At 39.4% G+C, this 15,298-nt stretch overlaps 1 protein-coding gene across 6 annotated transcripts in view; it reads right to left on the bottom strand.

Annotated features, from left to right (window-relative positions):
- sbf2 (SET binding factor 2) overlaps positions 1-15,298 on the bottom strand; it is a 123,424-nt gene that overhangs the window by 63,071 nt on the left and 45,055 nt on the right. For all 6 annotated transcript variants that reach the window (XM_067588632.1, XM_067588633.1, XM_067588631.1 and 3 more), the window contains 3 exons: positions 4,998-5,135; positions 817-951; positions 7-117 (listed from right to left, as the gene is read on the bottom strand). In XM_067588632.1, coding sequence (XP_067444733.1) covers positions 7-117; positions 817-951; positions 4,998-5,135 — 384 coding nt within the window. The remainder of the gene's footprint in view (positions 1-6; positions 118-816; positions 952-4,997; positions 5,136-15,298) is intronic.

Here is a 15,298-nt window from a genome sequence, read left to right on the forward strand (position 1 = left end):
ACTTACCTGGGATCCACCAGCAACAGGAACCTGGAATACAAAGAGATTGGCCACCAGACCCTCTAAAGGGAAAGTCAGGCTGTCGATGTACACAGTGTAGATCAGACCCAAGCATCCCTGGTAGGACAACAAGTGAAATACAACTTAGACATTATACACAGACACAAACTTCATATATTGTAATCATCAATATTGCAGCTTATGTGTCACTGACCACACTAGTTCATGAATATGTGACAGAATACAGGATATATATATTGTTTTATGCAACAAACAACATTTTCAGAGATGGACTGTTTTTATATAGTGCTTTTCTAGTGTACCGACCACTCAAGGTGCTTCACAACACATGCCAAAATTCATCCATTCAGACACACATTCATACACTGATGGCAGAGGCTGCCATGCAGGGTGCGAGAGAGTAGTATGATTATTCACCAAGTGCTTCCTGAAATCACAAACTGGTAAAGTTCATCAATATTTCAATGTTTGATTCATCTGTGACATTCAGATTCGATAATACAATTTATTCTAAAAGTGTGCCCTGTTGGGATGACTGACAGCGAGTCTGCAGCATTAACTTACCAGTCAGCGATGAAAAGATCAGAAGTGTTTATGCCTCTATGTCTCATTTACTTTACTGAAATGCGTGCTTATGGTTAACCAAACTCGGCAGACAGCGCAAAGTAGATTAGCATCATCTCCGAAATGCAAGATGAAAGCACTGATTTGAGAAAAAAAAAATCGGAGTATTTCTTCTAAACGAGACAGAAAAATATTTTTTAATGAAGATTTAATCATATGGTGTCTTATTACCCGGAATATTTCAGGATAATCCAGCCTGGACACGAGAATGAGACTTTTTGGTGCAAACACTTGAGCTGGCTGGATCAGTCCATCCTCCTCTGCCTCTTCATCTTCATCTCCATCAGCCTCAATACTCTTTGATCCCTGAAATATTGAAAAAAAGAAGCTATTTCAGTTGGAGGGTTCAAGAAAGTGCCATAGCCTACAGCCCGTGAACTGTAGTGCAGAGCATGCCAGCACCGCTGAGCTCCCGGTTTAGCCTGTAAATTCACTGTGCGCCTTAACCTCATCACGTTTTATAGTACGTGTCCAACATGTTTTCCACAGAAAAACAACTGATGTGGTAATGTATAATACTAAGTAATGTATGCTGAAATTTAGTTAGTTTAGTTTATTGATGGCATCGTAAAAGACACTTGGAAATGTGCTTAATTACTCCTACCAAACAAAAAAAGACTCAAACTAATTGCGTTAGACAAAGTCATAGATTCTGACCATAAAAAAATCTTAAAAATACTCTTCTATCCCCAGAGAGGAGATACAGATTTATGGAAGTTTGGGCTGTTAATTATCCCCTTCTCCAATCGCTCCCCATTTAACATAGTTGCTCATCCCACTGGAGCCACTGAAAGAACACAACACATATTCTAAAATTACGATCGAGTTAATAAAAGCTCTCGCCCACAAAGATGAGTGGATTTCCTTAGAGTGGAGCCAAAATAAGTTTAAGGGATTAATGTTGATTCCCTCCAAGAGTCACATACTGTACTAACACAGCAAATGCAAAACAGATACCAGTGATGATGCCAAAGATGCTAACAACTCCACAATGTTTAGTAAATATTTTGATTAGCAGATTATTATTATTATTATTTCCAATTAGCCATTAAAACAATATCCTTAATCTTAAACCACTTATACATTGAATTTATTGAATATTGCACACATAATGTACTTTATGTGCAGAGTGTATGTCCAAAAAAGACCCCAACAGAACATATTATAAGTATCCAATTGTTTGGCTTATTAGTATTCTAATGCTTGTAATAGTAGGCAAAAAAAACATTACCAGAAGGAAATAATGACCTAGAAAAGTACAATTACTGCAGGAAAACTGCTACATATGAGGCGTTAAAGGCCAGGCATGACTACACAACTCACTGTCTTGTCATTTTTGCCATTTGATATCTACGTGTCCCCAAAGTCACAACAAATGTGTTGTGCAAGAAACAGTGTCAGTCTAGATCTAATTGTCTCTATTGTGGATCGTCCATCAGGACACTGATAAACCAACCCCTCAGTGCTCATTCCTAACTAAAGCCCTTATCACAATCTAGTATATTTCTCCAGGCAGTGAAAACATGCCGTAAGTGCTTCAGTATCTTGGGACCGAGGAGTATGGGATCAAAATATCCCATTCAGATGGGGGTAACATTTCACCATTATTCTTAGGATTTGGTTCAATTATTAGTCAAAATACATTCTTCTGCCGCCTGTCTGGATTCTCTCTGGAATCCAGTTGGGTAGATAAGGATGTCAGTTTAGAGAATAAAGATTGTTAAAACACCCTCACGTTTTCAAAAAGGTCTTCAGTGCCATACACTGAACCCAGGAATGTCTGTTTGTTTTGCAGTAACGTGATGTCTGGACGAGGCCAAATATAGCCTAATCTCATTATGAATGTGAGGCTGACATAAACAGTGAGGTGGTATTGTGGTTAGAGCGCCCAATATACTCATTCACTATACATATAAGCATCCGTGTTTCCTGATAAAATGTATTTTTAGAATATATAAACATCTCAGTTATTATAAGCTGCTCTAGATAGGAGTATAACTTAAATAGCTTTAAAGTAAACTAAATAAACAAAAAACGAACACAAGTGTATGTATAACAGATTGAATCTCTTCCTGATATATTAATGTCCGCATCATGTTTTGTTTTATAAGTATGCATAGCACAACCTCACTGATAGCTTGTGTTGCGAAGGTTACAATTGGCACCTATCCACAGTGTAAATTTCAATGTCAAATTTCAAAGTCAGATATTAATGTTTTACTCAAATAGTCATAACCTACACTCTCTGACTGGTTGCACTGACTTTATTTTGCATAACTTCCCGCTTCTGGTGTGGATGCCTTACTGGAGGCATAGTTTGTTTTAATCAGTGGAACTTATACAACCTGGTCAATAATCTTGTGAATAATTGAATTTAATTGATGAAGTGGGAACTTGACACTGAAGAAGGAATTCTGATTTAAGTCAACATTTTGAGATCAAGTGAGAAATTTGAGACCCTGTGCAGATGGGATTTGATTATGTTTTAGTCACTGGCTGCAAAATATTTCAAATGTTTACACTCCTCCAAAGTCACAAAATGAGTGAAGTGAAATGTATTAGTCCCTTTCTATCATGCCTGTTAAATATATCAGGTTGAACTTCTTCTGCAAAAGTAGTTTCTCTGTGACTTGATTTCGTCCTTTGCGAACCTGATATAAACATTAAATGTAGTACGTGTGAAAAACAAAGTTTCTGGCCTTCGCTGATAGCCTTGGCAGTCCCTAGACAACAGTAAACAAAGACACAGTTAAAAATTAGAACCCATAATCAAGTCTAAATCTGTTGTTAATGACAATTTGTATTCTCTCCACAGAGCTGATGGGTGAGTATAAAAAACAGACCAATGAGGAATAAGGTTTCAATACTGTGCAACCAGTGACAAGCAATGAGATTCAGTCTGTCACTAGGCTCTTCTGAAAAGACCCCATAACAGTCAACAACAGGGATATTTTTGGTTATTTACTGTCTTTGATGTGGCAATTTTCTCTATATCCGTCCTCCTCTGATGCTTTTGAAGCACTGCGGAAAAATGTGACCAGTTATGCAAACAGAAGAATGTTTGTATAATTACAGTCTGATTCACACAACAAGCTTAAATTGTAAAGTAAAGGAGGAGGATGCGCCACTACAGTGTTGACTCTGAGCATTCCACTAAAGTGACTCCTCATCCATTTCTCATACACGGCTGCTTTTCAGATTCAACTCAAACTCGTTTTGCTGCTCTAACTGGAATGTGATTGACGACTGCCTTCCACATGCGAAAGGATGTGAAATCACAGTGGGCAGAGGGACAGGAGTCATTTAAGGCCTCTTACAAAGGCAAACACAGTGAAACAATTAGCCTGGTATTCTGTGGGCTCTTGGCAGTGAGAGACATTAACGAGATCATTCATAAGTATAAAAATGATCGCATCCAAACAAATCTATTGTAATAAGTAATTTATGGGGTTTTGCACATTAATGCTGCGACTACTAATCTGTAATCTAACACAATCTTGTACGCATGGGTAAACCAAATGAAAGAGTGCTGAAGAGGTGCACAGGTCCATCCTCTCTTTTGTATCAGCACCTCTCATCCAGTACACTATTTATTAGGCTGGATCCAAGCAGGCTTTTGTTTTCTGCTAATGCCTCAAATTCTGGAAGACATCACGCACGCGACAGACATTCCTGAAAGTTACAAATGTGCCAAAGAACTTTAAAAAACAAAACAATAAGGCTAAAATGGAAAACAGAAAATGAGAAACATCCCGTTGCCCAACCAATACATCCCTGAAGGCTTCCGAGAGTCATGAGAGAGAAACACAAGGCTGAATGTGACCTCGCGATCATTATGAAGGTTGACAAAACTCATCATTATCATTGTGGCCATCTTATAACCAGCCCTTATGAGGAGGAGATACAGAGTCCTCTACATCAGGATTAATGAGGCTAGTGTGGCGGCTCAGTGGCTAGCACTGATGACTCACAGTTATGTGGGCAGGTCACACGTTCCTTCCTCTATTCTTATGGGCTCCATTTAGTGCTCCTATTTACTCCCACAGTCCTAAAACTGCTGCCCCTTAAAGTGTCTTTAGTTATGACTGTGATTGTCTGTGATGGATTTAGACCTTCACCCCAGTGAATTCTGGGATAAGCTACATCTCCCTGTGACCCTCAAAGTGATATATTAGTTAGAGAAAGTAAATAAATCAATGACAGCATGAATAAAACAGCACAGCTAAGTGCTTAAAACTCACTCACACAAAGATAGTAAGGGACATGTTTAGCAGGATCCCTCAGCTTGGCCAAGCATTGACTGTGTGTGTGTGTGTGCGTGTGTGTGAGTAAGTGTGTGAGTGCAATCTTACCTGCAAATTGACCTCTGCCTCATAGAAAGTGAGGCAGGAGCAGTAGTGTCTGTCTGAATCGATATCTGTCAGCACAACAGTGAAGAAGGTGGGTGCTTTCCTCTCCCTGTACAGCCTCCAACCTCCAGGCTGGCAGAACTGCAAAAGTATTCAATAAAATACCATTAAATGAGAATATCAGAGAGAAAAATCCACACAGCATGGTCATACATACACAGTGTTACAGCAGCAACAAGAAACCATTTTGAAGCATCATATATGAGAGGACACATGCATCTGTTGCTTTAAGTTGAATCATGAAATGAACTTTTCAGTGTTTGTTGATTTAAAATTTTTAAGAGCTATGTGGTTATTATGTCCACTGTGATTTTCCGCTGGTACCCGTAACCCGTAAACGGACAGGGCATCAGCATATTAGCCCGTCTATTCGTAATACCCCCATGGAGAGTACAGACAGGATGTCCTGTTTCAGTACAGCAACTGCGTTTGCTCATCTGAGTCGGGAAGTGGCATGTTCAGTATTTATTTTTCCTTGAAAAGGACAAACTGCTTTCGCTCATTAACTGTCTGATCATAAAAGGAAACATCTTAACAAATAAGATTAATGGAAAAATACTGAATTCAACAGACAACGTTAAAGACAAACTAGGAATGAACAACATACCAGATGATTACAGTTTAGCACAGTAGATGAAATTGAGGTTGAAACTCAGACTGATAAACAAAAATTTCATATTCCTGTGATCACAAATTAAGCAATTAAGTCCCGCCCACCCTGAAGGGAAAAACAATTTATTGCTCTCCATTGACTTTGTATTGCGTGAACGTACCTTACATCTACTAGCAAACAACAGAAAAATGGCTAAAAGCTGCTTTGTGGTGGGATGCACTGCCAACAAGGTAAAGAACCCAGAGTAAAATATTTATAAACTGCCGGACTGAAAAACTGAACCTTTAGGAAGACAAAAGTGGATACAGTCAATAAGATGTGAGACATTAGCGGGAAGAATGGGAAAACTGTGGGATCTTGACACTCAGTATGCCTACATGTACAGCAAGCATTTTGTCACTGCTAAGTCAAATATCCAAATGTCAGTTTTATATTTCTGCAAGTTAAACTAAAGCATTTTGACAGTATGCAACTTGTTATAGTGGAATGTGGATAAATCAGAAAACTATGAAGAATTATGTTTGCAAGCAAGCAAAGTAAGGAGAAGGGACACTGAGATAGACCAACAATATTGAGTTTGTCAATATACCTTTTACTCTCTGGTAGACGTAGGATGCTAAAATAATCCTTTGACATGCTGACATTTAATGTTTTTCGCTAACTACAGGCATTTTGTTAGCATTTCAGCTGTTGGTTGCATACACTGACTGTATATAAATATGGACACCGTGCCTCCACTTCCAACTGCTATGCAAAAGCGAAGCCAAAACATCTCCTTCCCATCTTGCTTATGTGATGTCATTTGTGATGTCTGCACAGCAGAGTCCGGCTTGAGAGCGGCTGTCACAGCTGTCAATCATGATGTTTTTATATCGTCAAATAACTAATTAAAAGAAAATTTATCAGAAAAATGAGCACTTGGAAAAACATTGATGTGATTAGAATGACCTTAAATTAAAGAAACTATGTTTGGGAAAAATGTATTTGACGTGTACTTTGATTTTTTAGTTTGACTCATGTCCCATCCGCTAACATGAAAGGAGGAGGGACTTCGAGATGTTTTGGCTTCACTTCTGGGGAACTGTCATGTTGTTCATATTTATATACAGTCAATGTTTTCCTACTATGGGGTTGATTGTTTTCCCCTACAGTAGGCGTAGTTTTCAGACTATGACGTGTTGCACTCTGTCTCTATTTAATCCAGACTCATTACGAATATTACGACGTCAAGCACTTACAAATTTTTCCTGGAATAGCCTATATGACTATTTCCAAATACTTGACTTGTTTACCGAGGTGTTAGGAATCACACAAATCAACAATTTTATAAAACCTGAGCCATTTTTAGTAAACTGTGGGCACCGAAACTCAGAAAGACTGTTACCATAATAAAAAGCATCTCAAACAAATTTTAAGTCCCAAAGCAACAGCGTGAGTCATAACCAATCCTGACACAAAACATCTGGTAAGTGTGGAAAAACACAAGCTTTTTCTGATACAGTGTTTTCAGTAAACTGATATTACAGATGAACATAGACACAGTGTCAGACACAACTGACAAAAAAAAAAAGTTCATTCCACATGAATATTTGATAATATCTAATGTCTTCAACAAATAAATAATCATTAAATTATTTTATTTTTTGAAAGGCAGACTCTGAAAATGAAGAGTGGCAGGGAGAGAAAGAAGAGGGAAATATTATGGGAGGCAGGCGGGCATTTGGTCAGAGAGTCAAGTGTTTGTGTCTGGTCTTTCTGTTTTTGCTGGAGGCCCAACTGGCCTGGCTCTGAAACGGTGTTTAGACTGCTCCTCAGGGGTTACGAAGCAGATCACATGGAGGAAGAAAGAGGAGATTGGGTAAAGGAGGGGTGGGTGAGGGCCAAACAGATGGATTGACGGATACTGGAGATGGATCTGTGTATCAGCCGAAGACAAATATACTGGTATTGTAGCGTGTCTCGAGGCAGAAAAAGATGAGGAGTAGAGAGGGAGAGACTTGAAGAAGAGAAGGAGAGTGGTAGGGAGAGGAATGGAAATTAAGAGAGGAAAAGGAGGGAGGGGGGCTTTGGCTTGTTCAACCTGGAGGTTTGGACCAGGATGCCACCATCCTCCAGCAGATACAATAGCTTGCAGGAAATCTGTTAAACCTGCATTGTGGTGCGGTGAGTGTGTGTGTGTGTGTGTGTGTGTGTGTGTTTGTGTGTGCGCGCATACACACTCAGACAGGACTCAAGGACAAGTGCAGATAACTGTGATCCTGTTCTAAACTATTCCAACTATGCCATTCATTGTTGTCAAAAAAGAGATAAACACCTTTGGGACCACATACCTAACAAGATCACAGGAGATGTAACATCCTGTGTGTGTGTGTGTGTGTGTGTGAGCTGTGAGGCAGAGCGACACACAGAGAGCATGTGGAGGAGCGAGAAGTGAGAAGATTAAGTGACTTCCCTGATATTAAATCAGTGTTTCCTTTAAGCTGTTATCTCGCCTGTAGGTCTGCAGAGAGACACTTGAGAGCTGGAGCAGGTTCAAAGACACTTTGGGGAGTTCGGTGTTTAGTAAACTTCACTTTATTCAGGGACCGTTGCATCCAGACAGACTACTGACATAATTTTACATACTTACAACTGTCTAACCAAAAGATGAATGTTGTAGTTGGATCCAGTAAGGATTTTACAAAAGGGACCAAATTCAATGAAATGAATAAAAGTCAAGTAAAATGCTGATTCCATTTATCTTCCAACAGCATCTTTATTTAATCATGTAGTACATTGCTGAGGCTTTAAACATATTTTCACGCAATATTACCTGCTTATGACTCTAATTATGAGTTTTAATGTTTAAAACAACTGAGTGTGCGTCCCACATGAAGGTATTCTCATATGGTGTTTGTTGTTTGTGAATAAACTATTTGGACCAGGTTGAATGTTTTGATTTTAGATTCTGTGCTGCTTCACTGCAACTATTATATTAAAAGCAGGGAATCACCCATAGGGCTGCAGAGCTTTCTGCAAAAGTTGTTTATAATTTTAAATTTAACTACGCACAACTGAGTGTAAAGAGAGAGAAAATATGCCTATGCTAATTATGTATTTAAACATCCAACTTGAAAAATGATGTCACTTGCAATTCAGTCAAACACAGATGCCACCACATCTGAGACTTGTCCTAGTAGGCAGAGGGGATTAAGAAGTGATGCTAGAGATTTGAAATCTAAGATCAGGATGAAGGACGCTGTATGAATGACAGAGAGGGGAAACAAAGATAAAGATAAAGATGAAAATATTAAAATGGTCAAAAGGTCATTCTGCAAAACATTAATACCTACAGAAAAAAGCCAGTATGTCAGTTCTTTTAAGCTTTTCGGGTCTATTTTCTTTGTGCAAGTCTCTGTAAGTGAATGATACTGAACTGCCACTCAGCAGCAAAGCTGAGAGAATAACTAGCGAAAGCACTGACTGACAGTATCAGACACAAGCTGTACTGTACAATAAGCTATAGCATGACACAGAAATCCACTGCAGTGCAACAGGTGCAAAGGTCAACACGTAGGAAATATAGCCTTTATACAGCACAAACACACACACACACACACACACACACACACACACACAGCAGAGAGAAAGGACATCTCCTATTCCCAAATTAGACCTTAGTCAAGTGACAAAGGAACTCTGGGACACACTTGCTGTATTGATGTCAAAGCCGAGTAAATTGCTGCCCTCCAGCTAAACCCTCTGCATCACATCATGTGCTGCAGCATGGCATGACTGACTCCCACCCAACTGCACTATTCACCTACTCAGTCACTGACACAGGATCTGCAGCCTGACCTGCTAAGCATCGTCACAACAGCGTGCTCGAGGAGCAGCACCAATAAAAAAAAAAGAAAAAGACAAAACACCCCAACACTCAGAGGCTTTGCCTGATTAGGACAGGGCTGCATTCTTATACAGTGACGAGACACTACTGCCTGGTCAGGCCGGCCCAGGCCAGATATAACTGGGGCAGCAGCCATTTCTAAGGATGACTCAGGACAAAGAGACACACAGAATGGTATCTTGTGGCTTTGTCTTTTTCTGATATAGTGCAGCTGAAATATGACTGGAAACAGGTTTACTGTGTTTTCATTATGAGCCTAACATTTGAGATTCCTGTACATGGAGAAATACAAACAGACTTCGAAGGGTCATAAACCCTTTAAAGAGTTCCCGTTACCACAAATGAGCTAAATCCCGCAAATCCTTTCAGAGAGGGACTTATTTCAGAATTTGGTTGAGTTACAAACCCAAAGGAAATCAAGCACCAAAGTTCCTCCATGTTTTCTCAGCACAGCAATAAAATGTGTGCAGACTGAACTGTCTCCTCTCATCTGTGCATTATCAAGAAGCCCCCCTACATGTATGTTTTACAACATAAAAAGACTATGCTTTGAATGATAATTTGTCTCTGACACAAAAAAGTTTAATTATCTACTATCTACAACATCACACTTGTAGAGTTTCATACTGGACCACAATCGGCTGCAAAACTAGTTGTGATGTCTCAAATCCTGCTCATAGTATGTACACGCCTTAAACTCAGATTGAAAGTGAGCGCAGAGAAACTTTCCCTCTTCAGCAGATGAATATGAAAACAATCCTCAAGTGTCAAACTCTTACTATTACATCATTCTGCACAGTGAAGCTCATACATCCAAGTTAAATAACAATATCCAAAACACATTTTTGAGTGGAGGGGGAACTTTAAACTGCATGAAAGAAAAACATCAACATCTTGCTGCTCCAACAATCTCAAATGTTAAAAAGAGTGTCACCGAAAGGGAAAGATGTTTGATTGGAAAAAAAAAACCAAGAGATTATCATCTGTATTGGTGAACTGTAAACTGCACCTGAATGTAAAGTAACAGCCAATATGCTCAGGAAAATTTAGCAACAGATGTGCGTTACATCGTGTACTTCCATCATGCTCTTCCTTCTACCTTGTTCTTTCCTCATTCATTTGGAAAAGCCACATGCCAGGAAGACAACACAATGACGGAAAGTGAAGTGCGAGGTGTCAAGGGCCAGAGAGGGACTGGCCGGGGTTGAGAAGGTCAGTGGCGTGCTGCCTGCCCTGCACTCCTGCTTTATCAGGTCTGCAGGATGAGCGTGAACAAAACAACCAGAGACGGCTGCTGAAGCCGAGCAGTTTGGCACACAAACATGCATGTGCTTGCACCCCCCCCCATCCCTCTCCACCCCTCCTCACCCATCTCCTTTGCTCAAGGTCAACGTGATGAATACAAGAAACAAACTTGTCAACAAAATGACTGTAATAGACCTGTTATCCAAACACTCTCTAGCAGTTGCAGTGAGTTAATTCACTATGCCAAAGTTAAGCTCCATCACTCAGCTACCCTAAGGTGGCATCTCCCCTCTACTCTCATTTCTCATCTCAGCTTCCCTGCTGTCACCAACACTCCTGGTTTCCCTTTGCTGATCTATTATGCAATACCAGGCACACATGGTTCATTTTAGAGATAGATATTTTTAGATGGCCATGATGAACTGGACCACAGTAATAAAAAAAAATGTCTAGTCAGGCAGGACAGGAAGAGTCATCTAGCAAAATTGAAAACTGTACTGTACACAGCTTTTCAAGCTTCATAAATGCCATATGTGTAGGAAATGTTACACCAGAGAAAAAAGCTAGCATGGAGTTTATTTATAGCACAAATATAAAGAGTCATTTTTTTTAGCCACGCACAGCCCATCAAACTCATAAGACAACTCAGCAGAACCCCCCATTTCCCCCACATCCCTCGGGAAGATTTGTTCACTTTAGGGCGAATACTTGGGTTTATTTCAAAACACAGCATAAATTAAAAACATACGGCCAGTTCACCACATGCAACTTGAAAACAGAAATGCTTAAAGAGGCAAATAAAAAAAGACCCTTTGGAGAATTTGACATTCCTACTCTTAAATCAATCCACTATCAGATTAATTCATCCTGCTCTCTCAACCGCAAAACCTGAAGCGCCTGTGTGATGTTCACGGTTGGCATGGAAGTCCGAAACATGAAATGGACATTGTTCTGTCTCAGTTATGTCCAAAGTAGGTTAATGAACACCATATCTCCCAAGCATAAAGGAGTTAAATCATAGTTCAGCTAAAAATCTGCTGTGAAATACACTCAAGAGTAGAGAAATTCCCTTTCAGAATCCAAGGAAAGTCCATGGATTTTCCCGGCACAGTTTAATAGTAGATCCTAGCGGTAAAATTGATATGAAAACCACTTGAGTAGTATCAAAACAAGCTTAAGCCAATAAATTCTCCCATTTCTGTTATGGAATCTGTCGAAACTGAAGCGAGTACAGCGGCGGGGTCAACTGTGTGACGCTTATGGGATTATAGCAATAACAATCGATGACTTCTGATGAAGAATGATCCAGTCTTTCATGTATGAACATGCCTGCTTGAACTACTGGGTTAATCATAGCCTGACAGTTTGTCATCACCCTGTACTTTCTAGACAAGATTAAAGTTAGGTCAAAGCTGTGTAATAACTACAGAGTTTCACAATTCCTGTGAAGTGTCTTATATTAAACAGAGATCTTGCAGTTGGCTTTGCAAAGTAAACCATTAAGAATATAGCCAAGGTATTGGTAGATAAGTGACAATGACTACTGCTGAGTGCAGCACATATTGTGGTACATGTGGATGACTTAATAAGTTCCAAAACAAAATACATGCTAAATAAAAAAAAACAAAAAAAAACAACCCAGTAACCTGTGACGTGTACGAGAATTAAGGACAACAAGATTCCTCCGCACTTCCACATGGAAGAGCAACAAATAAAAATGGACATCAACGACTACACTTTGTGACAGCCACAGTGAAAAACACAAACATATCTGTTATCTATTTTGGTCCTCCTACCTGACCTAAACTTTAGGTTGTGGAAGTGAAGGATGGGGGCTTGTTTCTACTGAATATGTGATGGGGATGTGAAACAAATGTAAGGCTTTATCAGAATTCAAAGTGGTGATTTCAAGAATGAGTACTGAATCATCTTTTACCACAAATACAAATACAGTACATCTTAATAATTAACCTCCACTTTTGAATAAGTGACTGTTACAAGTGTACAGACATTTTTTGTATGAAATATACACAGTGGAAACAAGCCTTTTTGGATTTTTTGTTATTTAACCCTTGACTGTAACTATTTTACATCTGTATGTTTTGGATCATCAAATAAATTCAATCAATCAATCAATCAATCAATCAATCAAGCTAGTAGAGGAAAGTGGTAGTGCATAGTAGTAGTCAAACAATACATTGACTATTTTCATCTTTAATCTTTACTTTCAGTGTAACTTTAACTTTAACCTGTAGGGCCTGACAGGTGAGTGCTTGTGTGTTTCCTTAGGTCATAGGTGGCTTATAGGTCATCTACCTCTGTTTTATTAAAGTTTTGTTCTATCAAGAACCATGATGCCTCCCCAGGAGAGTCATCGTCACATCTCGCCTCCAAATCTAGACTGCCTGCAGCTTGTATTTAGCCTTTGAGCACTTCACCTGCATCTGTATGACTGTGAGCAGGCTGTGGCTTGTATATGTGTTAGTGCAGCACGCACTGCTGTTTGCCACAATGTATTTTTTGATAGTACCACTGGGGGCACCAAAGTTGAAAATTGTTAAATCCTAAACAGGGGCTGTAAGCACAGTTATGAAGTGGAAAAAATCCCTGCAAAACATATTCCACTTGGAAAAAACAACAAGAAAAGTTTAGACAGTTTGGAGGAGAATATTAAAAGACCTCCCTGAACCAGAAATACAGACAAGACAGATTTTTTGGACACTTATCATTGTTGTTGACCACATACACAAATTCAACTTACTTGTGATTTCAAAATATTTTTTCATGGAGTGTTTTGGTCCACTGTTTTTTATCAGTTTTGATCAGTACCACATTGGTACAGCTTTTTTTTCTTCTTTTTTTTTTTTTTACCCATTTCGGCTGAGGATGGGTAAACACGGTTGTTCTTTATTTCAACTGTAAAAAGTAAACACAAAACATCAAAACACACTCCTGAGCACATGGGGTGATGAATGAAAGAGCAGGGTAAACAGCTTTGTCCTGAGGTTGTAGATCAGTACAATGGCTGTCCTGCGTCAGACTGCTGAGCCCCGGCCTTTAGAGTGCAGTAAGATAATGGCTGATAATGACCTGGCTAGGGAACAGGTGCTTCCTCCACCGCCTTGTGGGGGCCCAGGCAAAGTTTCACCATTAACCCCAGTCTCTCTTCTGCTGTTAATCAGCTCAGTTAAAACCACAGCAAGTTTTGCTTCTCTCTTGACAAAACATTAACACTGTGGGAGGAGCAAAAGTAAATCTGTGCAGTACACGTCAGTATGTTGAGTGTATACAAACACAGTAAAAGCCTTCTCTCATGTAAAGCTTCACACAAATAAAGTAAAAAAAAAAAAAAAGTAAAGTTTTATGTTGGAACAACAGGTGAAGAGCAGCCGTTTTCATACAATAACAGGTACATACAATCTTATGTTAATATAAGATTTCCTGTTCCAGCAACCACACAATAAACTAATGGGTGACATGTCTAAATCTGCAACTTAAACATAGCGAAACATCTTTTTGAAAAGCAATTATTTTCCCAAAAATGTCTGACAACTGGACTGGACAAGAGGAGCTAGCCTTCTGAGTGGAAAGGAAAAATAATGTGCACACTAATACATATCCTATTATTATAATAATAATATTAATAATAATTAAAGCTGCAAGCAGTGTTGAACAGGCCTTCGCTACCTTGCGCACGTCGGGCCGCAGTGCAGTCGAAGGGCTTCTGTCACGGGCATGTAGATGTCTCCAGACCTGGGCTGTTTTCAGACAGTGCAAGAAGGAGATAAACATCACTTGTCCACTATTTTGCCTGCTGCTGGGGCTGCTTTGCTGCAATTTCGTAGGGGGCGCTATTCAGCCAGTTTGCATCACTGATGGAATATTGTCATGTAGACGTGCTCAGGCCGGGACTCTTATCAAACATGTAAAGTTTGGTGCAGACTGGAGCATGTACAATGAAGTTATAGCAACTCCCTCTGTCATGGCGAAACATCAAATCTCAACGGTGTGAGGATGAGAATTTTCTGAAGGGTGAGACATGGCTGCCTTGCTCACACCTGTGTCATCAAAATTATGCAAGTTTGGGCCCTTTCACTTGAATTTCAATTCATAATTTGAAAACTTTTGATGAGTTTGTGTGTAAAAGAAATTAATATCCTAATTTTCATCAAGTTTATTTTTTAGAAAAGTAAAGACTTTTAACCCACCTGACCTTGTCAAAGTTTGATTGAAATGTGTACTGTCAGGTGTGTAGAGACAATAAGTAACTGCAGCTGGACACAGAAAAATACTCATATATTTGAATGGAGAGTGTGAGCAAACCACAAGGTGCCTGGGCCCTAATAAAGGAAAAACTGCAGTACAGAGCTACAAATTTTAGTTTTGATTTTATTTTTCTGCAGCACTTTATCACTAAACTGTCATTCTCACTCAATGAGCTCCATTCAACTCCCACACCCCCCCCCCCTCCTATTGTCTCTCTCTCCCTCTCAGTTGGAG

This window comes from Thunnus thynnus, chromosome 1 (genome assembly GCF_963924715.1).
Source record: "Thunnus thynnus chromosome 1, fThuThy2.1, whole genome shotgun sequence".
NCBI lineage: Eukaryota > Metazoa > Chordata > Actinopteri > Scombriformes > Scombridae > Thunnus > Thunnus thynnus.